The following is a 26,449-nucleotide window of genomic DNA, read 5'->3' on the forward strand; positions in this document are numbered from 1 at the left end:
AAACTTCTGTGAATTAAAAGAACTTGTTCTAACCCAATGCAAAGAAACTAAGAACTTTGAAAAAAGGTTTGATGAAATGCACGAGAATAGACAATTTGGAGAGGAATATAGGTGAATTAATGGAGCTGAAAAACAACACGAGAACTTCACGAAGTATGCACAAGTTTTAACAGTCGAATTGATCAAGCAGAAGAAAGGATATCAGAGTTCGAAGACCAACTTAACGAAATAAAACGAGAAGTCAAGATTAGAGAAAAAAGGATAAAAAAGAATGAGCAAAGTCTCCAAGAAATATGGGATTATGTGAAAAGACCTAATCTACATTTGATAGATGTACCTGAATGTGACGAAGAGAATGAATCCAAGTTGGAAAATACTCTTCAGGAGATTATTCAGGAAAACTTTCCCAACCTAGTAAGACAGGACAATATTCAACTCCAGGTAATACAGAGAACACCACAAAGATATTCCTCAAGAAGACCAACCCCAAGGCACATAATTGTCAGATTCATTAGGGTTGAAATGGAGGAGAAAATACTAAGAGCAGCCAGAGAGAAAGGTCAGGTTACCCACAAAGGGAAGCCTATCAGACTTGAAACAGATCTCTCAGCAGAAACCCTACAAGCCAGAAAAGAGTGGGGGCCAATATTCAACATCCTTAAAGAAAAGAACTTTCAACCCAGAATTTCATATCCAGCCAAACTGAGTTTCACAAGCGAAGGAAAAATAAAATCTTTTGCAAACAAGCAAGTACTTAGAGATTTCACCATCACCAGGCCTGCTTTGCAGGAGCTTCTGAAAGAAGCACTATACATATAAAGGAGCAACCAGTATCGGCCTTTCCAAAAATATATCCAGCTAGCATCAAATGGCAGTATTAAACTCATATATATCATTAACTGGATAAAAAGCCAAAACCCATCGGTACGCTGTATCCAGACCCATCTCACATGCAACGATACACAAAGACTCAAAACAAAGGGACAGAGGAAGATTTACCAACCAAACGGAGAGCAAACATAAATAAATAAATAAAAAGCAGGAGTTGCAATTCTCACCTCTGATAAAATAGACTTTAAAGCAACAAAGATCAAAAGAGGCAAAGAAGGACATTACATAATGGTAAAAGGATCAATGCAACAAGAAGAGCTAACGATCCTATATATACATGCACCCAATACAGGAGCACCCAGATACATAAGACAAGTTCTTAATGACTTATAAAGAGACTTAGCCTCTCACACAATAATAGTGGGAGACTGTAACATCACATTGTCAATATTAGACTGATCAATGAGATAGAAAATTAACAAGGATATCCAGGACTTGAACTCAGACCTGGAACAAGTAAACTTAATAAACATTTATAGAACTCTCCACTTCAAATACACAAAACATACATTCTTATCAGTACCATATCACACCTATTCCAAAAGTGACTACATAATTGGAAGTAAATCACTCCTCAGTAATCGCATAGCATTTCATAGGTTTAAATGAAATATTGGTTGACTGCTTGTTTGTTATTTTCTTTCCTTATTCCTTCCTGTCTCCATTGTTAAGCACAATTATTGGCATCAAAGAGGTTTTCAATTCCCATTTTTAAACTGCATTCTAGCCTGGGCAATAAAGCAATACTCCCGTTCTCTCTCCCTCTTTCTCTTCCTTTTTCTTCCTCTTCTTCATTCTTTTTTTTTCTTTCTCTCTTTCTTCCTTTTTTTTCTTTTCAAAATAAAAATAAAAATAAAAATATAAAAATTAAAGTAAAAAAATAAAACTGAAATGATCTGCAAGTTATTTGACAGTTATCACTTTTTGGGTAAGCGATTTGATAATGTGTAGCTAAAGTCTTAAATTGTATGGTTTTTGGCCATCCTTTTTCTTAAGGAAATAATCAGATCTCTTCATGTCTTACATCTCAGTATGATGATTATGTTCTCCTCTGTATCTATCTGTACTATCCTTTGTGACGATCTTGTCTGGTCTCCTGGCTTTAAATACCTTCTCTATTTCCTATTTTGCTTAAGTATCTCTCTAATTCACATCTCTTTTCTAAACCTCAAACCCATCTATCCATCCACCTGAGACTTGAATTATCAAATAGCTCAAACTTACCTAAATTGTTAACTGCCTCATTTTACCCCTTTCATATCTGCTTTATCCATAGCCCCTCCTCATGTAAATTGATTATAGTGCTTTGAAAAATCTTGGAATCACCACTGAAAAATCTTGGGGTCATGACTGACTCCTCTCTTTGTTATACCCCATGCCTGATCTATCTACAAAAATGCCTCTGCTGCCTCTTTCAAAATATATTTTGATTTCTGCTGTGGTTGTGATGGAGTAACTGATACTTGGCTTTGCCCTCATGCATTGGACTTGCCCTCTTGCTGAAAACAGTGATAATATTACGTATGTAAAACACCTGTTTAGAAGTACTGGCAAATAGGCAGTGCAGGAACATGATCCTTTAGAGATGGAAAACACACAGAGTGGACCCTGTCTTTGCCCTGGCTCTCTGCCTGGAGACAATTTCCAGAGCTCTCCACATGCAGTAGGAACCCAAGTAGAGGACAGTGGTCCTGTTGAGCTAAGGAAGCAGAGAGTTTGGAGCTGCTGAAGCAGTCGAGACATGCTGAGCATTTATAGGAGTGGAGGGGATACAGGCGTGCACTAGTGTCTGCATTAGCAGGGCCACAGTAAAATGGTCACTGGGCTCAAAGGCTTTGAGATCGGTGAAGAACTGTGTGCGTTGTGCTTGCAGCTGGCATAGAATGTCCAGATATTCCCATACACAGTCACCACTGACAGATGATACAGCAGGAACAAGAAAGCAAAGTGCAGCTTATCAGGACCAGGAAGGGAACCCTTTTTCTTCTACAGTGTCTTTCTAAAGTCCTCTACTGATAAAACTTAATGCCATACTCATTGTAAAGTGTATGAGTATGGCATTAAGGGGAAATGCTTAAAAGAGTTTAATCCGTTATATCAGAATATGTACTGAGGGTGAATTTGGAATTGAGAGGCAAAAGATTGATGATTGGCACAAAAGACTAGACTAGACCTGCCCCACAAGGGCTAATGTGAAGCCTCAAAAAGAGAAGGAGAAGTGCCTGTAAATAACCTGCCTGCTAGAATTAAGTCTTCACACTTTAAAGGAAAACAGTACAATTCAGACTCCTTAAATCATCCACAAGTCCAGCATACAATAACAAATTACTAGAAGCATACAGTAAATTACTGGAAGAAGTAGGAAAATGTGATTTATAATCCAGAATAAAAACTGTAACTAAAAACATACCTTGAGATGATGCTGATTTTGGAATAAGAGCATTAATATCTTCAAAAAAAATTCATAGTCCTATGGATGGGGAATCTCAGAAGAATGAAATTTTTCTTTTTAAAGAGGAAATTCAAGGACTGAAAGAACACAGTATCTGAAATGAAAAATTTACTTGGATGACTGACTTAACAGCAGACTAGAGTTGGCAGAAGAAAAGCTCATTCACCTAGAAGACAGATCAGTAAAAGTTATTTGAAAAAAGGGGAAATTTATTATAGGATGCCTTTAAATAATGAGCAATAGTTAAAGGCTTAAAATATAGTAATTTTGTAAAAGAAAAGATGAGAAAATGAGCAGAGCCTCAGTGACTTAGGGACAGTATCAAGTTGTTTACATATAATTGGAGTTCTGAAAGAAGTGGGGAAGGAGAGGAATGTGGCATACAAAGTTGTGAAAAAGTAATGGTTGAAATTGGTGAATAATAACCTACAAATTTAAGAAGTCAAGTGAATCTTAGATAAATCTGGCGAAAACATACCTAAGCACACAGTCAATTTGCTGAAAGTTAACAATAAATAGAAAAGGAGGTGGGCAGGGGAGAGAAGAGGGAATATTTCATACCCAGAAATAGTAGGAATGGTGACTGACTTCTCAGAAGCAATGGAATAACATATTTAAGAGAAAAAATGAAAGAAAATTAAAATTAATGTAATAATAAGCATCTTAATCTAGAATTCTATGTGCAAGCAAATATATCTCTAAACAGTAGAGGTGAAGTAAAGACATTTTCAGAACAATGAAAGTTGAGAATTTTATTAGGGAGGGAAAGTGTTTCAGAAACTTTCCAGCAGACTTCCCCAGAGGTTCCATTATTTACTTGGATGCCCAGACTGCAGCAAGGAAGGCTGAGAAAGCAAACTGTTCGCATTCTCATCCTTCTGAGAGTGAGATTGCTGTTATCAAGGAACAGGGAAATCAGGACAAAGAGAAATCACTTGTAAAGGAAACTGACAGTGTTTACTACATATGATTTAAGTTACTTTTATAATCAGAAAATAACGTTGTTATTTGGTTGATAGATACAAGTAAAGCCGAAAATGAGTCATTTGCTGTGAGGTTGGCCATTTACCTATTTTTTTTTTCTCCTTTTTTATTATGAGATGGGTCTTCCTCTGTTACCTAGGCTAGAATGCAGTGGTGCGATCTCCACTCACTGCAGGCTTTGTCTCCCAGGCTCAAGTAATCCTCCCACCTCAACTTCCCGAGTAGCTGGGACTGGGACTACAGGCAAGTGCCACCATGCCTGAATTTTTTTTTTTTTTTTTTTTTGTAGAGATGAGGTATCCCTATGTTGCCCAGGCTGATCTTAAACTCCGGGGCTCAAGCAATCCTCCTGCTTCAGTCTTGGAAAGTGCTGGGGTTACATGCATGAGCCACCATGCACAACTTAGAGAGCTTTATAGAAAACCTTTGGAAATCATCCCTGTGTTCCTTCAAAAGTATGCATTAAATATCCCAGACACCATGCTACCATGGGCATATAAAGATAAATAATACATCTTGACGTAAGTCTGTTGGGGAGATGAGCAGGCAGCTATCACTGGTTTTCAGCACCCATCTTATAGTCAGCATGTTATCTTTTTCAGAGAGTGAATGATTTTTCTTTAGAAACTCTGGTTAGGAAGCAGTTAATGCAGTTGAGTTTCGCAGGAAATGTTTCACAGAATAATAGTAACAGCATCGATGTGTGTGACTGTTACTTATTGACGGCCAGGTGCTATCTTGAGTACTTTCAAATCTTCTGTCAACCTTTGGTGTTAAGCATTATCATTCTGATTTTTATAAATTAGAAGACTATATTTATGTAAGGAACTTACTTAAGGACACTGAGTCAGTAAGGGACAAAGCTAGGACTCAAATCTAGGGCAGCCTGACTCTAAGGTCTATTCTTAACCAGATACACCATTGAAGAAGGCTGACTTACATTGTCTTGATTATAAAGCATATTAACTTTTCAATAGGTTATAAGTTGTCTCACAAACAGGCATTCTTGGAAGAGTTTCATGTGTTCTGTTTATTCATGTCTGTTTAAATTTAAAAGTGTTCTCATTGGAGAACCATTCGGTAGAATGTAAATGAAAATTATTCAAGTCACCTGCAAGAGAATGTTGACTCATGTTTGTTAATTTACTCATATAACCTCTAGAAGAAGTCAAGCAATTAAATTTTCTAGTAATTGTGCAAGACTAGAAATTAGAACTGGCCACTGCCACCAATATGCTGTACCTGGTAAGGTGCTTAATTTTTCTGAGCTCCAGTTTCCTCTCTGGTTTTAAAAGGACCGAGGGAATTGGGTTAAATTATCTGAGCTTCCTTACATATTAAAATTAAGTCAAACATTTCCAGATTATCGACTTTTGGGTACTTGAATGATAGGCATAAATATTTAATGAGCAAATTAGATTCACTGAAGTTCAGAGAACTTAGACTGCCCTTTTAATGTAACTCCATGTACGCAGCTTCTAATTTGCATGAGGCAGAAAAGATTTTTAATTTAAGTAGAGTTGCAGAGTGATTAATTGAAGATAACATTCTGACTGACCCCTTGATAACAGGAGTCTGAACTAAGAGGTCTTGTGTCTTTCTTCTGTGTAGACAGAGGGGAATGACCAAAATTTTTGTGAAGAGCTGAATCTGAGGGTTGGTGGAAGAAGTAGTAGCTTATATATAGGGAACAGACATCTGATGGCATCATACTTTGCCATCTTGTTCATTCAGAACTATGATAGTTCCTTCCAAGTTCTAGGAACTAGAAAAGTGCCAGGGGGCTTTTTAATGGGCCACAATTGAAAGAGCTGCATATAACTTTGGCAGTCATTCCTTTGGTCAGTACTCAGTCATACGGCCACACTGCAAGGAACATGGGAATTATGTTAAACTGGGTGCTCACGAAGAAGGTTAGAGCAAGGTACATAGAAACCTGGGAAAACTAAGCAAGTGGAAGAAATCAAGGCAGTCATTAAATCTGGGAAAAATAAACAGCTGTACAAGAAGGGGATTAAAATAGACATCATAATAGCTAACATTTATTGTCTACTTACTGTGTACCAGGTATTATTCTAAGTCCTCACATGTTTCATTTATTAATTTTCTTAAACTTCTATGAGATAAATACTATTATAATCCTCACTTCACAGATGAATACTGATTTCACCAAAAATGTTAATATCACTGTACCTATTGGGGAATAAGAACCTCATTAAATATTCTAATATGGTAGCAAATCTAAGTGATGCAGAAATAATGTCTATGTTATAAGCTATGTAAAAATAAACAGTCAAAGCAACATAAGCATACTGTTTGAAAACATGCAGGGAAACATCAGTAGAAACAATTTAAAAAGTTGGAACCCCTCAGGATGAATAGTTCAAGTGTGAGATATGGAATTGCTCTCTTACTATTGCACTTTCTAAACTATGTTGATAAATAGATAAGTATCTGGTATGCAGGAAATTATGAAGAGAAATAAAATAAAAACAAATCAGTAAAAGGTGATTTGGTTATTTATGTGTAGTGGTCATCATTTATACCTTCTTTTAATATAGAACAGTGATGGTTATATAAATTACCAAATAATGGAGTCTTACACTGAAAGGGACCTAAGACCAAATTTCTAGGCCCGAGTTTATCCTAAACTTTATTGGCCAAGTCACTTAACCTTTGGGGGGCTTTACCTTCTTCAAATTTTAAGGAGAATGTTGAACTAGAGATGATCTCTTACTGTCACTTTAAATTCTAAAGTTGCATTATTCTAGATGTTAGACTAATTTTTATTTTTGAATAATAGGTCTTACTAGGTCTGAAACTACAGTCCTCAAGGCCAGTTTTGGATGCAACATGGCCATTTACTCACAACCAATCTTTTTTTTTTTTTTTTTTTTGAGACAGAGTTTTGCTCTTGTTACCCAGGCTGGAGTGCAATGGCACGATCTCGGCTCACCGCAACCTCCGCCTCCTGGGTTCAGGCAATTCTCCTGCCTCAGCCTCCTGAGTAGCTGGGATTACAGGCACGCGCCACTATGCCCAGCTAATTTTTTGTATTTTTAGTAGAGACGGGATTTCACCATGTTGACCAGGATGGTCTCGATCTCTTGACCTCGTGATCCGCCCGCCTCGGCCTCCCAAAGTGCTGGGATTACAGGCTTGAGCCACCGCGCCCGGCCACAACCAATCTTTTTTAGTTTGTTTGTTTGTTTTAGCTAGTATTGGCATACGTTATATGATTAGTTATATATTAGTTACATTATTTCTGTGATTTTCTCAGTATCAGTTTAAGTACTTATATAACTTGTCTTTTTTGTTCAACAGGATTTTTTTAACCTGTTAAAGTATAATATAGAGAAAAGTTCCTAAATTATAAGTGGTGCATAGCTCAATGAACTTTTACAGTGAGCACATCCTAATCACCAGTACCAGATACTGGATCAAGAAACAGAGCATTACCATTATTCCAGAAGCTCCTTGCAGTTGCCTCCCTCCGGGGGTCAGCCATTATCGTGACTTCTAACCTCATAGATTAGATTGAGCTGTATAAATGGCATCTGGTAGTTGTGTAAAATCAAACATCTAGACACATACATAGATTTACATTTATCTTATAAGTAGGTAATAAACAAATATACACATATATATCCATAAATCTTTATGCTTTTAATCTTTTGGTTTGGGGCAGGTTTGTTTATGTTTTTTGTTTTGTTTCTGGTTTCCCAAGATGATACATCTAAATATCTTGAGATTTCCTACTGATAATGATTATATGAAAAGCATATGCATTTATTATTCACTTACTACTTTTAAGTAGATAGTCATAAAAGCATACTTATCTAAAATGAAACTTTTATTCTAGGTCCAGTGGCATTGCAGAGCACGGATGGTTGCAGGAGCCAACTTTTACATTGTTGGACGAGACCCTGCTGGCATGCCTCATCCAGAAACAGGGAAGGATCTTTATGAGCCAAGTCATGGTGCCAAAGTGCTGACAATGGCCCCTGGTTTAATCACTTTGGAAATAGTTCCCTTTCGAGTTGCAGCTTACAATAAGAAAAAGAAGCGTATGGACTATTATGACTCTGAACAGTAAGTCTTACGTTCTCTATACAAATCTTCAAAGTATTTTGTGGTCTAAGCTGCTCCCAGGAATTTAGCTTACTGTCTGATCTCTACAACTGTACTGATGACAGGCTTTGTTGTACCCATGTCAGAGAAAGGTAAACCCAGAAAACTAACTTCTCAATATTCCAGGAATTAGAAGTAGAAATAAAATTTGAATCTAGTTTCATGGTTTCAGGAATTTTGCTGTAAAGTCTGTAAGGGCAATATTGTTATTTCTCTTCTTACTATGTCTGCTGTAGCTTACTGAGCATAAGTAGTTCGAGAACTTAGTGATGATTACTCTGGTAAGCCCAGAGAATCTATGTATAGAGAGAGAGTTTAGCTAATATTTGTGCAATCACTGTGTGACTGTCACTGTCCTAATTATTTACAAGTATTAAATTATTTACAGGTTGAGTATCCCTTGTATGAAATGCTTAGGACCAGAAGTGTTTTTGATTTTGAATTCCTTCAGATTTAGGAATATTTGAATGAGGTATCTTGGGGATGGGACCCAGTTCTAAACATGGAATTCATTTGTGTTTTAAATATACTTTATAGCCTGGAGGTAATTTTATACAATATTTTACATAACTTTGTGCATGAAACAGAATTTGTGTACATCGAACCATCAGAAAGCAAAGGTGTCAGAGATGGGATTTTCCACTTATGTCTTGTTGGTGCTCAAAAATTTTCAGATTTTGGAGTATTTTGGATTGTGGATTGGGGTGCTTAATGTATATTTTCCAAAGTGATCTCTAAAGTAGGTGCAGTTAGCTCCATTTTATAGTTGAGTAACCTGAGGCATACAAAGGCCAGATAACTTGTATGAGGTCACAGGACTAGTAAATGACAGCTCAGTAGCTGAGTCCAGGCAGTCTGGGTACAGAGTCTGTGCTCTTAATCATTAACACCACAGCTTTTGTCTTTAGAGATCTTAGGAAGAGCAAAAAACCCTAAGCTTTTAGTACAAATTATTGGTAGTATTGAACATTGTATTTGTCTGTTTTCACAATGCTATTAAAAACTACATGAGACTGGATAATTTGTACAGAAAAGAGGTTTAATTGACTAACAGTTCTGTTTGGCTGGGAAGGTGAGGGGGAAGCAAAGCACGTTTTACATGGCCACAGGAGAGAGAACAAAGCAGGGAAGTGCCACACTTTTAAATGGTCAGATCTCGTGAGAACTCAATATCATGAGAACACCATGGGGGAAACTGCCCCCATGATCCAATCACCTTCCAGTAGGTTCCTCCCCTGACACTTGGGGATTACAATTCAAGTTGAGATTTGAGTGGGGACACAGAGTCAAACTATGTCAAACATATATAAGGGGACTTCAAAATTTGTGGAAAAATGGAATTAAAACATAAGAATAAAAATGTAAACTTTATTTCTCAATATAAGCTCCGTCAAGTTCGAGACACTTTTGTGAATGATGATACCAGTCATTTAATCTATTCCTGAAGAATGAGGGTGTCTGGAGACCCGGAGACTAGGGGTAAAAAAGGACTGAGGGTCCTGCGATTTTAACCGTGTCAATGTAATCTTTTTTGGTTGAAGAAAAATGGATGCCCTTTAAAGATATTTTAAGATTAGGAAATGAAAAGAAGTCAGAAAGAGCCAAATTAGGACCTTAGAGGTGGATGCCTAATAATGTCCCATTGAAATTCTTGCAAAATTGCCCTTGTTGGATGAGAGGAATGAGCAGGAGCATTGCCATGGTGGAGGACTTTCTGGTGAAGCTTTCCTGGGCATTTTTCTACTAAAGCTTTGGCTAACTTTCTCAAAACATTCTCATAATAAGCAGATGTTATTGTTCTTTGACCCTCCAGAAAGTCAACAAGCAAAATGCCTTAAGCATTCCAAAAAAATTGTTTCCATGACCTTTGCTCTTGACTGGTTCGCTTTTGCTTTGACTAGACCACTTCCGCCTCTTGGTAGTCATTGCTTGGTTGTGCTTTATTTTCAGGATTGTACTCGTAAAGCCATGTTTTATCTCCTGCCTCAATTCTTAGAAGAAATGCTTCAGGATCTTGATCTCACTTGTTTAAAATTCCCATTGAAAGCTTTGCTCTTGTTTGTAGCTGATCTGGGTGTAGTGGTTTTGGCACCAGTCGAGTGGAAAGTTTGCTCAACTTTAATTTTACGGTCAGAATGTGTAGGCCAAACCAATTGAGATGTCTGTGGTGTTGGCTTTTGTTTCTACTGTTAATTGTTGGTCTTCTTCAGTTAGGGCATGGACAAGATTGATTTCTTCCTTGAAAATTTATGTGGTCTGCCACTATGGGCCTCATCTCCAACATGATTTTATCCCTTCTCAAAATGTGAACTGCTGATTTCTTTGGTACATTATCCCCATAAACTTTTCCTGAAACATCAGTGATTTCACCATTCTTTTACCCAAGCTTCACCATAAAGTTGATGTTTGTTCTTGCTTTAGCTTTAGCAGAATTCATATTGCCCTGATAGGGGCTCTTTTCAAACTAATATCTTATCCTTCTTAGTGCCTTAAACTAGATCCTGTTCAGATATGTTATAAAAGTTAGTGTGAATTTATTTTGGTGAAAAATTGAAATCCATGCATAGTTTTTTTCATAATGAACATTTTCCAGGAAACTTGTGATGGCTCTTTGTATGGCTCTTTGATGGCTGACAAAATTATGTTACCTTTCATCTATAGGTAGTACACTCTGTAAGTTTAAAGTGGTAGTGTAAAGCTGTAAACTCTGAAGTTACGGGTTCTAGCCCTGTTCTTGCTACATGGCTTGAGAGTTCTGTCTTCTCTTGTTTCCTTGTCTCTGGAATAATGGCAGTGGACAAGTTGATTCCCTCTTAGCTCAAAATGTGTAGCCCTTTGCATGATCTATAGCACCTAGTTATTTTTACACCTTAGTAGGTACTTTCACATATGAATTGTTTTGTGCTTGACCTTTACTTAGTGTACCTGCTTTTTAAGTACAAATCGCAATCCACATTCAGCAAGCAAACAGGTAATTCAACAAGCAAAACAGATTATTTTTTTATTTACATTTTTACCAGTGTCAGCTCTACTGCATGTATTAATTGGAAATTGACTATGGCCTAGTAACCTTTAATCTGAAAGCTGCCATGCTTTGCCATGATACTTCATAGTTGGTTCCCCATTTAGGAATAATGCAGCTCTGACCCTGTGTCCTCTTTTGTATGGCTCATTTTGTGATAATAGGGGAAGAAGATAGAAATAAACCTTTAAAAAATTAAAACAACATTCTCTTGTTTCTAAAATGGACATGAAGTTTGTTGTCATTTGATTTATTTGAAATAAATGATAAGTTGTCTGGAGAAGGAAATACTATTATTACCAGTGGAGATTGGGGGATGTGTGGTTTCTCTTTAATGACAGAAATAATTCTGGAGACAATACACACTTTTAGATGATAAACTTTTCTGAGATATGAACTGTAGCTAAAATATAGGAAGGTCTTATTAGAGTGAATGAACAGAAAGGCTTTCATAACTGGGGTATGCAAGTGTAAAAGGACTCCTGACTGTTCCCTATATAATTCAAGACAGGAGCTATTCTAGTTTATATTTTCTGAAGATCTGAAATGTGGCCCAGATTCCAGTATACTTGTGAACCACACCAAAAGAAAAATTTGCAACAAACTAGAACTTTACCCTTGTACAAAATTAGGTTTGTCAACATTTAGAAATAGTTCTAAATCATGTGGGTTTTTTTTTTGCCTTTAAAAGAAATATGTATCTATATGTATTATGTGTATATATACTTATATATGTGCACTTAGTACAATTTCACTGTCTAAAAAGTGCAACTGTAAAAACAGTGTGCTGAGAGTTGTAAAAGGACTTTTCTACCAAAAGGATGTCTTAAAATTTTTTTAAGAAAAGAAAAACATAAAATTACGGTAAACTTTGAACTGTTTTACCACAAAAGGTGATTAAAACTTTAAAATATAAATTGATTATTAAAAGAAGTAAAAAACGTTTTGGTACAGTTCTGCCCTTTTATACTAGGCCACTGTCAAAAATTCTAATTTACTTAGTCTGGGGAGAGGCCTTACACATTTGTAATTCTTTTAAAAGCTCCCCACCCTAAAACCACTAAAAAAGGGTAGCAGTGCCTCCCTACAGATCTATAAAACATACAATGTCAGGTGAAATGCTGGGCCCAGCAACCTTTTGCTTCTCACCTAGCATGAGATTTATTTATTCAGTTTGTGTACGAATAATTGTGAACATATTCTTGTTCTGAGAGTTAGGAAAAACTTCCTTAAGTTGCTAATACAATGGCAAGGGAGAGCAAGGAGAATGAAATAAAATTATTCTGCTAGTGGCTAAATGCTTAAAACTTAGGTGAATTTCCATTTTGATGAGTTATGAAAACAAAACCAAACTAAAAAGAATTGAGCTTTTATTTTACACTTCTTGTGCCGAAGTGTTTCATTACTGTGGTCTCTTTGCATGATCAGCTGGTTTAATCACACACAGGACCCTAAATCCCATCTGTATGTAGTTGACTGATGTGCTGGTAAGCCTTTGATAACTTTGATGTTTGGTTAAATCTGTGTAGTATTGCTTTAAGTCTCTCTTTTAATCATTCAAAAGCTAAATAATTACATCAGTTCTCATAAGATTTTCCAAAGATGAATTCTATATTCGTTGCATGAGTGGTTCATTTTCTTGGAATTTTTTGGAGGTTACCAAATCTTAATAAGTAATAATAACTGGGGAAGCTTTAAAACTGCCTTAATTTTCTAACTTTTTGTGTTTGTGTTCAAAAATAATTAAGTTGATGGTAATATGTTGGAAAGTGATTAAAATTTTGTGGAAAGGCGACGGGCTTTGATGTAGTGAGAAAACAGTTATTAATTATGCACAGATGAGGTTGTCTTTTGTTTGATTAATGGATGTTACTCAGCGCCAGCTTTTATGTAATTAATGATTTTTTTTTTTACTTCTTATTTGATTAAATACCAGTATAAGACAAGGCTTAGGAGAAAAGAAACAAACTTCATGAAGATTTCAGGCAAAACATTATTGATAGGAATTATAATAAATCATCTGTTTATATTTAGAAAGTTAAGGAGGTTCAAAGTAGCCATAATAGGCACTAAAGGAAATTTAGTTTTAGGACTAGGAGATTAAAGTCCATTCTTTCAGATATTGCAAATAAACTTTTAGAGGTAATTCAATTATCTTATTTGTATTTTTTTTCCTCTTTCATAAAGTAAGTCTTTGTATTAGGGTAGATAGATACAGAATTATTCAGATTAGTGAAATAAACTCAAAAAGAAGGCAGAGTATATATGAGTGAGAGTGCCTTGTAGGAATGGGTAGTCTTTTTTTTTTTTTTGAGATGGAGTCTTACTCTGCGCCAGGCTGGAATTCAGTGGCGCGATCTTGGCTCACTACAACCTCCACCTCCCGGGTTCAAGTGATTCTCCTCCCTCAGCCTTCCTAGTAGCTGGGACTACAGGCATGTGCCACCACGCCCAGCTAATTTTTTTTTTTTTTTAATAGAGACAAGGTTTCACCATATTGGCCAGGATGGTCTCGATCTCTTGACCTTGTGATTTACCTGCCTTGAGCTCCCAAAATGCTGGGATTAGAGGTGTCAGCCACTGCGCCTGGCTATTAGTGTCATTTTTAAAAAACACCCTAACTATAGGCATCCTTCAAGGCTTTTTCAAATATACTTTCCATAGGAGAGCTCATCTGTTCCTGTGGTTTCTGTGGGGGTAATTTTTAAACCTGTACATCAGTGTTTCCCAGTTGTATTAGTTTTTGTTGTTGCATAACAAAGCACCATTTAAAATAACACCCATTTATTATCTCGTGCATGGTTCTTTAGGTCAGAAGACTGGATGTGCTTGACAGGGTTCCCTGGACAGGTTGGGTTTGTATATCCGAAGGCTCTGAAAAGAATCCACTGTCAAGTTGAACCTTGTTATTAGTGGAGTTCAGTTCCTTCTAGTTACAGAACTGAAGTCCTCGTCTTCTTAATGGCTATTGGCTGAGGATTGCTGTCTGCTTCTAGAGGACGCTTTTGGAGGCCCTCCATCTCAGCAATAGAACCTCCCTCATGTTACATCCCTGTCATGCCTCAGATCTCTCTGACTTCCCTTCTGCTATAAGACAGGAAAATTTGAGTGATTAACTTAGAGCCACCCAGATAATTTTGCTCTTTTAAGGTCAACTGATGAGTAACGTTAATTGTATATGCAAAATCTCTTTTGCCCTGCGATAACATAGTGTGGTAATAACACCAGGGGGCAGAGGTCATTGGGGCCATGTTAGAAATCTGCCTCCCACACTAGTGAACATTTCTGCGTAGATTTCTTGCTTCTTCGATTTCTTTCTAAATTTATTTCTTCTTTACCTTTACCCTCATAATATCCCAAAATTTTACATTTCTTTAGTTACTTCTTATTCTCACTACGTAGAATCTTAAAGTCCTTTATCCTTTTCCCTCACTCGTTGTAGCCACGTCTTATCAAGTTTACCACTGAAACGTGTGAATTTTTTCCTTTCCCTTTTTGCCACAATCTTTGCAATAAACAGGTATTTCTGTTAGAGTATTGGGAAATTGTCTTTTCTGTTACTTCATAAAATGCTTTGTTTTTATTAATTTTGATGTTTCTTCTGAATACATTTAGAGTCTGACTATAACTGCATGAATTTACCAATTAGTCTCATCCTGTATTTGCCAATTTTGCACTTATTTTATTGCTTTATGATCATTAATAGATAAGACCTAATTTAAACTCTATTTATTGTCTTCTAGTGTGCATTTGAATCATAATTAGGTATAGTATAACCTATAGTATATATATTTTTTTTTTTGAAAATCAAATTATATATTTTATATATACTGGATCTTGTATTGAGGTCAATATACTCTATTGAAATTAGTACAAAACTTTGACTTTCCTCGGCATTATTTATTAAATTCTTATGGAGCCTTTACTATTTGCAAGCCATTGCTAGATTGTAGGCACTATACTTGGAAATAGGCAGATATTGTTGTTGTCCTCATGGAACTTAAATTCTAGGAAAGAAGACAGATAGTAAACCACTGACAATACAATTAAGGGTGGTAAGTACTTGGCAGAAGACTGTGGGAAACTCAGCACTTGGCTTGACCAAGTCTCAGGTATCGGGGATAGATTCCTGGAGCAAGTGACGTTTGCACTGAGCTCCAGAAGATGAATTGACACTCCTTTGCTGAAGAAGGGAATAATAGTATTCTGGACAAAAGGATCCGTGCATGTCAAGGTCCTGGGTGAGAAGGATCATAGGGGTTGAACAGAATGAGGTAGAACAGAGTCAAAGGATGATGATGAGATACTCAGGGGCCAGATAAAGCAGTTCTTGAAAGGCAGGCTGGAGTTGACAAGATGGTGGTGTAACTGTGAATTGGTTATATAAAATTCAGGTTTCTGGCAAAAAGGTAGGTTAGATTTACAGATTGCCTTTCTGAAGAAACTAAAAATGTGAGATTAAATATTTTCATAAAAGTATTATGGATCTGACAAGATGATGATAGGAACTGTGAGGCCAAAACTAGTAAGTGAATGCTAAAACTTCAGATAAGCTGAGTGTTGAAGTGTTTTTGCCCTGATAAACCTAACAAACTTGAGAATATTGATTTTCAATGCCTTATCATGTAGGTGGAGACAGAAAATACAACTCTGCTCCTGATCAAGGTGGAGAGCCTAACAGGAGAAACTCCCATGCAGTTGAGACTCCCTCCCACCTTAAGTATAAGGGAGAGCCTGAAGTGAACCCAGTTCCTTCTCCTGTTCTAGGAGACTGTGAGCAGAACATTGTGCTTAAGCTCGAAAGTTGGAAGCTCTGCCCAGATGGGCTGAACTTACATTACCTGGGTGATACTAAAACAAACAAAAAAACCCTCAAGCCATGCAATTAGTTTTAGGTGGTTCGTGACTAGGCATTCCTCTAAGCATTCAGCAGAAGTGAACATAAACTCTTCCTAGAGCATCACATCAGTGTCCTAGGCCTCAACTTACTCCTATAAATATTTGTAAATACTTAATGAACAGTGTTAGTCAAAAATGACAAAGGATACAGGGAAACAAATCACCGTAACAAGAAAAAAATGGAACTATAGTCAGCAGAAGCACACCTACAGAGAATTCACGTTAGAATTACCAGATATAGATTACAAAATCAGTATACTTGTAGTGTTTGTAAAACCAACGAGAAGTGTGAAACTATCCACATGGAACGTAAAAATTATAAAAGTGACTTAGGAGTTTAGAAAAGAGAAAGAAAGGGAAGTCAGTGTGTAGGCATGTGTCAGTATCATATGGGTGGGTTGCACAGGGGGGATTGGAGGAAGTGGTTTGACTTCAAGGCATCTTCAGGAGGCACAGTCAGTAGAACTTGTAGTATAATTGTTATATTAAATAAAGACTGTTTTCTTTTTTCATATCAAATACATCTACTCACCTCCCCCATTTCAAAGCAAACAAAACCAAACCGGTTTAGTTCAGTATCCTCCTTTGCAATTCCACGGGTAATGGGCAGGAAGTTTTAATGGAAAGAGCTGTAGGTGTAAAGGTGCAATGGAATGAGTGAAGGGTTTGTGTTTTACACACCATCGTTATTGTGTACAATTTTAAGTTTTCTGTAACAGCAAACTTTTTGATTCTGAAAGTGTTCTGATCGCAAGATTCTGCTTCTACATTTCATAAAGCAGTTAATAAACAAAAGATTTTGTGCATTTTGCTCCCTTTAGAATATTTTATCTAACAATAGAAGATGATAGTTTTCTCCCTAGTTCTTATGGTAAGCTTTCTTTAATCAGTAATGAAACAGATGACTTGGACATGTGCATTATTTGTTTTATCCTTTCATAAGCCCTTGTTTTGAAACAATTTTAGAGAGGTCAGACACTTATTTTCTAGAAATAAAATAGAAGTGATTGTTTCCCTTAATGGTTAATACTAGGAATGATAGATAAGACACCATTATTATGGTATTTTTGGTATAAAACCCAGCAGTACCCATATGCTGCTTTTAATCAACTACAGTATCTGGGAGAAAGAAAGGCAGGGGAAGGGGAGATTTGCATAGAGCGAAAAACAGCAGTTGAAGGCAGAGCAGTACTCTTGGGCTTCGGCCCCAGTGTAGAATTCTTGTGAGCTGGAATTGACTGCATGGAAGACGTGTTTTCTTAATGCCAGGAAGCCAAAGTAGCTTTGAACCCAGAGAAAGACAGAGGTCATTTTCTGTCTCTCAAAAGCCCTGAGTAGATTTGACCACTCTTGTAGGGTATCAGTACTAGAGAATAAATAAAAAGAGCAAATAAGACAGTTCCTGAAAGAATATTTTCCCTAGTGTGTAGGTAGAGCGGTCCAGGTCTCCCCGTAGAGCAGTACGCGTGCTCTTGATGTCCTCCCGTGGAAGGAAAATAGGTCCCAGTCATTTCTGCTCACTCTTAAAAAACCTCTCTTCCTGGAAAGTTTCTTCTTTGTGACTAAGTGGAGTGCCCTGATTTGGATACATTCTTGGGTGAATAAGGGGTAAATGGATGGAATAAGTGCCCCCTAAGAGGTCACCCAATTGAAAATACGTTTGAGAAAAATTACGAGAGCATTTAAGAGAAAATTAACATGTCACCACCAATATTTTTTGCATGTTTTGCTTTTATTCTCTTTATACATTTTAACACAGTTGTGCATAGTTGAGTTTACAATATAATGGCATTTTATGTCCTGCTTTTTAATTTACTTACTTTTCATTAGCATCATCCATGCTACTAGAAGTTCTTTGCAATCATTTTAATGGCTCTTTTTCAGTATCTGGTACCATGCTATGCCGTAAGTCTCACTGGTCGTAGTTGAATAAAGAAGTTTATGAAGGCTCACCCCTGCTCTGGAAGACACTTCCTCATAGCACACTCGTGTCCTTAGATATCATTGAGGGCTGGTAGCATTCATTTCCTTGTCCCATCTCTTCCCACTCCTTTTAAAAACACAGAAGTTTTTCTGTATCTGTACCATAATCTGGCCATGATGTTGCCTTAGGCTGTAGATCTGAGCTATGTCCAGTCATTGACCTTCTTTCTTACTGTAAAGAGGTCTAGGCAGAAATAACTGTAAAGCTATATGCCTTACAAAGTGATGTTTTGTTCTGTTATCTGCTTTTCTTTTTTCCTGTGACTTTGAGATCTCTTTTTTCTTTTCTGCTCCTTTAGGGTGACGGTAAAATTTACATTTTATAAAATTGTCAACCCAAGCTTGCTTTCTTATTAGCATACCCCTTATCAGGGTTTCTCAATCTCAGGAGCATTGACCTTTTGGGCCAGATAAATCTTTGTTCTGGAGAGGCCATCCTGTGCATTATAGGATGTTTGCCCTGGGCAGGGGAAGAGGATGGCAAAAATCATCTCTGTTGAGAAATTGAGTTGATTTTGCAGTACGCTTTAAGACAACCCTGGAAGTTCATTATTTGACAATATTAATAGGTACTGCACTCTAGCCTTTATTTAAAAGACTGGAGTGCTGGGAGGAAAACATGACAAATGAATGACTTTTATTAATTAGATTTTAGATAATTCAGTTTTTCATGTCTTTCAGTTGGTCTTTGGTTTGAAAATAAAAATTGTTAAATTTGTCATGTATGATGTCAAACAACGCTTTTTAGTCCTTGAAAAGAAAGCCATAAATGTTTATCTGATTTTGAAGAGAATTTTTAACCCCAGTCTTAAGAATACTTAGTGTTTTGATGTACTATGTTTGATGTAACCTCCTTTCAAGTTAGATTAAAAAGTTAATTAGACTCAAAATAGATCACTTATAAGTTACCACTATTATTTTCAGTCCTATCAAAGAAGAAATTTTCTTTTGCTTCTCTGAATTTCTTGTTGCCTATTTAGCACTTTTAAAAAGCTGGTCTAATTGAATATGAACCTTCAAAAGAGACAGTTGAAGGACCATCTGCTGACCCCAGCTCTTGTCCGTATGAACAACTTGTAATAGTGGCCCTTATGGCCATGTATGTGGAGTGAGAAACAGCAGATGGCTGTAAAGATTTAAAATCTTCAACAAGTGGCTGAGAGTCATTTCTGCTTTGGAGTTAGTCAAGATGCTGGCCACATGTGGTTAGTATGTTATGAAGGGTTTCACATTCTCTGCTCATTTGGGGCATTTCCTCCCTCCTTGCTATTATAACCTCTCCTCTCTCTCTTTTTTTAAGAGCTAGCATTCTGTCTGCTGTAGATTAGAAGAATCTGTAACCAAGTGGTTTTGAGAAGGAAAAAAGCAAACGTACTTGTATTTCTTTTTCCAGGTGCCATGGAAGATTGGTTAATTAGTGTAATGAAATGGCCCTAATTAGAATTTATTTGTAGTGAAAACCCAAAGTCCCTTATTTAGTAGCCTTTCCTGCTACTGACACATTCCTGATTACTTGCAGGTAAAGTTCAGAGATAATTTTAGCTCATTCCAGAAATTCTTCAGTTTTTTTGGTTTAGTTATTTCTGTAAAATAATGTCCATTTAAAGATGTACTTGTAAAAAATATGATTTGATTATGGTGACTCTTGTGTTGACTCCTTGAACCTAGATTCTGATAAAAAGTTAAAATCCTTATGTGACAGAGATAGAAATATGAGGCAGAGGGAAATGTGTTTTCCGTAGCCAGGGTGGAGTGGAACCACCACCATGTGGAAGCGGAAACTCCCATTCCGTGTGATGAAGAAATGCTTATGGCATGCAGGGCAGATGGAGTGTGAAATAGCTTCAGGAAAAGAGGTGCCCAGGGACCTTGGTTTAAAATTGCAGTTTCAGAAGGAATGCAAGCAAACTTCTGGATTTCAGACAGTTTGGCATTCTGGGGAAAGAAAGGACTTTAATTGGTGTAGCGTTTTTCCTTTAATCAAAAAGTTAGGCAGAGCCATCCTGCAAGCTGCTCTCTTCTTTTTCATTGCCTTCAAGAACAAGCACTTTCTGCAACTGATGGGTTTTTCCTTTTTGAAACCAGAATTTAAAATTTACATGACCGGAAAGCTCTAGCATCATACGTTTTCACAATGAAGCTTATCTAGGGAGCTGATTAAGTGGACCTCCTAAGGAACTGAAACACATTCAAGTCACTATTTTGTCAAATTATTCTTGACCAAACAAGTTTTTAATTTTACATCTGGTTGGAGCAAGCATTTTTAGACATAGTTGGAAAGCTATCTGGACCCTTCTGTAGCTACTCAATTCCCTTAACTTCCTGTAGAGGCTCTGCTCGCTAAGCCTTGTCCTGAGATGTAACCTCTCTGGCCTGGAGATAAAGTCAACTAACTGCACTGATGGATTATTTTCTATATTCATTCGCATGCGGATTCTCCTTTCCCTCACAAGGCAACTTGACATCTTTAGTGAGAAAATTGAAACCATCTTGCATTAACCACCATTTCTAACACCAAATCATTTCTCTGTCTCTCACTCCACCCTCACAACTTCTTTTTCCTCATTTCATCAGGCTGACTCTCCTCCTTGTCAAAGCCCCTCTCCTTGTGTCTTCATCCTGGGCTTCCTTCTCCATCCTATATTTTCTCTTGTTTCCTCTCCTGGCACTCATCCTTCTCCCCTTTCTCGTTCTTGCCACTTATTTTCTCCTGCCTATATAACTTGTTAAGCCGTTTCTCTTTTCTTTAAAAAAAAAAATCACATCTGAACTCCACTGTGTATCTCTGTCATTTCACCGCTCCATCTCTTTCATCATCTATTAAAACGCTTCTATTAAGGAAGATTTAAATTCTGATTTGTAAATTCAGTGTTTTTTTCCCCGCTGTGGTCATCTTCCTAAGCCCTCTGTGGCCTTACCATTTATGTTTCCCTTCATCCATGACTCCATATAATCATCTTGGTTCTCTTTCTACCTCTTTGACAAATGTATTGTTTCCCTTTGCTGAGTTTCCTTTCTTTGGAGAGCTTCTCCATTTTCTTGAACTCAGTTTTTATTTTAGTTTTGATAAACTTACAAGTTATTTCTAATTCCAGCTCTCTTGATTGTTTTCGAAATCTCTTCTCTCACAGCCTTTCTTATTTTTCTAGGTTTATTTCACATGTAGTAACTTTTTCTCCCCTTAAGTCGTAGTCATTTATGTAATAGAAAGATGATGGTTTACTTTGTGTACAAACTGTAGAAACCAGCCCATCTGCATGGGCCAGTATATCATGGGCGACTTGACACTCCTTGCACATTGACTATGATAGAGGTGGGAGATACTCCATACATTTATAAACTCTCTGAATCAAACTGTCTTATTTTGAAGCAATATCTATTAACCTTTCCTTTTTATCTATCATCTTTAATAATTTGTTACAGACATGTAAAATATGTTTTACCCTAAGAAGATGAGAGTTGAAATCTTGAGTTGAATGTGTATGTCTGTCTTCTTGTCTTTCTGGTAATGCAGGGAATAGGAAGAACAGACAGGATGACTAGGGGAGGTTGTGACACATCTGAATTAAAGTAGTAGGACCTTTCTCCTTAACAATTAGAAGTGACATTATAAAACACACTGCTTTTTCTTGTGACTGATTAAATGAGTCACACTAGTTTATATTCATATAATATATATATATAGCGTTCCAGAATAAAACTCTTAGACATGTTTCAAAGGGGAGATGGAGCATTTGTTAAAATCCTGGTTCCTCACTGGGAAGTTGGAAAGGCCAGAATTGGAGCCAGCAGTGAGTCTAAGAGGCAGAACTAGACCGGGGACCAAGTGTCAAGTTGTTGTAAGAACTGACAGTAGTGATCAGGCCAGGGGGGTAGGTCAGGTATAGGAGATGCTTGGAAGCTGGTGGGAAAACAAAACAAAACAAAACAAAAACACCAAGCCCAGGACTCTTATAAGCCCTGTGAGCAGCTGAGTGATTGAGCACACAGATAACAAACGTCAAACAGAAGAAGCCAGAAGCTTGATACACCACCTAGATGGCCAAGGAAATCATGATACTTCTTTCTTGTTCTAGAGCCCACCCTAATGAGTAGATAGCCCACAAGCTCATAGCTAGACTCAGTGACCAGTGCTAAGGAAGACGGTGGGAAGCTGACTAGTGTGGAGGTGAATGACATCAGAGAGAAGATAGATCTGAAGAGGATTATTGATGAGATCATTATGAAGGGCATGCTGAAACTTCTCATATTAATAGTCCAGATTTAGATAAAAGGGAATGTAGAAGTAACTTTAGTAACTGATATTTCTTATATTATATATTTATGTGTTCACTTATTTATATCAACATTCCTATCCCATCTTAATGCACGTTAGTTTTTTTGTCCTTATGTCCCTCTGTCACCCATGTCTACGACCCATTTCTTAATTTGTTACATTTGAATAAAACATTGTCTTTCAAAAAACAAAGAAGTAGCACAAATTGACCACAGTATTCAGTAAGATTTAATTCCCCTTTTTGCCACAGTATAAAGATTAGTCACTCATTGAGGGCTATGAATAGTTCTATATTGAACCAATACGTTTTCCTATACATATACCTATTTATCCTTTCATATTTTACCAAATATTTACTGAGCTCCTAGTTAGAGAGTAAACTACCTGGTCACTGGTCAGTTAATATTTATTGAATATATTTGGTATCCCTAGCGCCATTCAGATATATTTTTTACTGCTAATGTCTGTCATTTATGTGTGTGTTAATAGCCATTATAATTGTTGGGGGGCCAGAATGATCACTTTCTGATAGACATTTTTAAAATAAGTTTTTACTTATTATAAAATTGATAATTGATATTTTTATTTGATTTTGATAATATTGTTAATTGATTAAATGATCATTGTAGAAAACTGCAGAAAACACGAACAAAATAAAAAGCACTCGTAAGACCACTTCCTAGAAATAACCACTGTTAACATTTGGGCATACTTCTTTTTTTTTAAACCCCAATAATGACTACATAGGGCATATTTCTTTATGTGCGCACTCTTATGTGTACACACACACACACACTCTCTCTCTCTCTCTCTCTCTGTGTCTCTCTCTCTCTCTCTGCATTTTCTCAAAATAGCAGTGATATTTCTCTGACTTCATGCTGGATGGCTTAGATGACAAACATTTATTTCTCACAGTTCTAGAGATTGGGAAGTCCAAGATCAAGGTTCCAGCAGAGGCAGTGTCTGGTGGGACCCTTTCCTCGTTGTGGATGGCTGCCTTTCTGCTCTGTCCTCACGCAGAGAAAAGAGCAAGAATTTCCTGTTTCTTTCTTTTCTTGTAAGGGGATTAATCCCATCACGGGGGGCCCACCCTTTTGGCCTCATTTAATTCTAATTACTTCCCTAATATTCCACCTTCAGATATTATCACTTTGGAAATGAAGGCTTCAGCATATGAAGCCCTAATATTGTTAAAGGGGGTATACAAGCATTGAACTCATAGCAGTGTTCGCATATAGTTTTGTGTTCTGGTTATTTTATTTATTATTAATCACGTCATGAGCATCTTATCCCATCCTTACTTAATGACTATGTAATATTCTACTCAATCCTGAATAGAAATCAGAGTTTCTTGAAACCAGAGTTTAAAATTTATATGACTCAATTCTGAATAGAATGTTACATAGGATCTTATTTTGCATCTTTTGGCCTTTAGGTTATTTATAGTATTTTGCAGTCGTAAAATGACTTTCAGATAGCTGTCTTAAGCATATTTGTCTGCCTCTAATTATTTTCTTCTAGGTTTGTAGAAATGTGATTAATAGTTAAAACATACTTGGCATACCTCCAGAAGCCAGGGCCGCTTGGTAGTTTATGATTGCACTGGGTTCTCAGGGTTAACTCTATAAACAATGAAGAGAAGAGGGACAGAACTGCCAACTAGAAGTAAACAGGCTCGTGATCTGGTGACCTGAGTGACTCTGAATGCTTGTTGAGTCCTAGTTGGCCATCTAAGTTGGTTCCCATGTTTGAGAGAAGAGGATGAATTTATGGTAAGTAATATATGCCATAGCTATATGTGCTCTGTGCTTAGTGCTTAGAGGGCTTTTGTGTGTTTTTTGTATGTGTGAAGATGAGAAAAACTGTCAATACTAACTCTATAGTGTCTTGTCAATGAAATAGTATTGACTATTGCTACTTACTTGCTGTTCTAAAAAAGAAAAATTCAGTTTTGCGCTTAATATTTCAGTTATGCATTTAGCCTTTCAGGTTGAAACTTCCTTAAAACTTTTCAATTTGTGCTAGCTAAATTAGATTTAGTGCTTTCTTAAAAAAAAACAATCCAGTCCTAGATTAGTCGTTGCCAGGAGCTGGGGAGGAGAGGGCAGAGAGGTGATACGGGTATAACTATAAACGGAAAACCCCTGGGAATGGGTGTGGCTTTAAGTGTTCTGTAACTTCACTGTGGCAGCTCCATGAACCTGCACATGTGATAAAGTAGTATAGTATTAAGTGCACAAGAGAAATGAGCACAAGTAAAACTAGGAAAGTCTGAGTTAGATTGGTGGATTGTTTCCACGTTGATATCCTGGCTATGATATGCTATAGTTTTGCAAGATGTTACCTTTTGGAGGAAACTGGATAAAGGTACAATGGTGACTGGCTGTATTATTTCTTACAATTTCTGTGACTCTACAATGGTCTTAATAAAAATTTCAATACAGATTTTTTTTCTGGCTCTAAAAATGGTAATATTCAATAGTGGTGTTTTTTGTTCAATGACATATTTGAAATCAGATTTATATTCACAAGTACTATGTTCAGTGTTTTTTTTTTTAATCTCACTAAATTATGAAATTAATTTTCTTTTTTTCCTCTCCTTTAGCCATGAAGACTTTGAATTTATTTCAGGAACACGAATGCGCAAACTTGCCCGAGAAGGCCAGAAACCACCTGAAGGTTTCATGGCTCCCAAGGCTTGGACTGTGCTGATGGAATACTACAAATCCTTGGAGAAAGCTTAGGCTGCTAACCCCGTCACTCCACTTTTGACACATTACTGGTAACAAGGGGACCACATAGTCTCTATTGGCATTTTTTTGTGGTGTCTGTCTGGACATGCTTCCTAAAAACTGACCATTTTCTTGCATCAGTTTTGGTCTGCCTTATAAGTTTTGTTTTGAACGAGTATAACACATTGATGGTTTTAATGTATCTTTTCCACTTATGGTTATATTCCTATAATACAATTTTAAAGTTTTGTCTTTTTATATTATATTTATGCTTCTGTCTTATTATGTTTTCAAGCTGTTACATTAGTTGTAACCAGTAGTACACACATTGAATCTTGCTTTTTTCCTTTTGAAAAAAGAAAAAATTACCAAACAATAAACTTGGCTAGACCTTGTTTTGGGAATTTTACAAGACATCTGTAGCAATTAGATTTTTTTTTCTACATTGAAAATAGAAACTGCTTCCTTTCTTTTTTCTAGTCAGCTATTGATCTTTTCAGCTGTTATAATCTAAAGTATTCTTATGATCTGTGTAAGCTCTAAATGAACTTCTTTACTCAATAAAGTTAATTTTTTGGCTTCTTATTTATGTGATACATTTTATATTGCTTTGTTTTCCACATACCCTTTCTTCCTTGTGAAAAAGTTTCTGATGGAAGAGGGAAAATGCAGGCATCTTTTATTACTGGAATCCAATACTGAGTTTCTTACACTGTATTACAATGAAATCTTTGATAGCAGGAGCCTATGTTCCATCATGTTTAAGTGGGAAAATAATAAGGCATTCTTAGTCCATCCCAAAAAAAGTTTCTTCAGATAATTTTTTAATATGCTTAAGTACCTATGTAACAATTTGCAAGGATTTTGAACATAGATGGGAACATACTGCTTTAGTTCGGAAAAACTAGCTTATGCTATAGAAACACATCTCTAAATTTGTGCCATTTGATCCATCCAGGTTGATAGCGAGGTTCTGTTCACCTTAGTCATCCAGGGTGATGTTCTCCCACCCTATGTTCCTATGTCAATAATAGGTTTTAGAGGGACAGAGCATAAAAATTACACACCTGGCTCACGCC

General features: G+C 36.7%; 1 protein-coding gene across 2 annotated transcripts in view; it reads left to right on the top strand.

Moving 5' to 3' along the window:
• Window positions 1-25,955, top strand: part of PAPSS1 (3'-phosphoadenosine 5'-phosphosulfate synthase 1) — a 109,730-nt gene extending 83,775 nt beyond the window's left edge. For both annotated transcript variants that reach the window (XM_064384031.1, XM_064384032.1), the window contains exons 11-12: window positions 8,190-8,419; window positions 25,244-25,955. In XM_064384031.1, the coding sequence (XP_064240101.1) occupies window positions 8,190-8,419; window positions 25,244-25,382 (369 nt within the window). In that variant the 3' untranslated portion in view covers window positions 25,383-25,955. The remainder of the gene's footprint in view (window positions 1-8,189; window positions 8,420-25,243) is intronic.
• Window positions 25,956-26,449: the final 494 nt, after the last annotated feature.

Source organism: Aotus nancymaae, unplaced genomic scaffold (assembly GCF_030222135.1).
Source record: "Aotus nancymaae isolate 86718 unplaced genomic scaffold, 86718_ANA_hifiasm-v0.15.2.pri h1tg000033l, whole genome shotgun sequence".
Lineage (NCBI taxonomy): Eukaryota > Metazoa > Chordata > Mammalia > Primates > Aotidae > Aotus > Aotus nancymaae.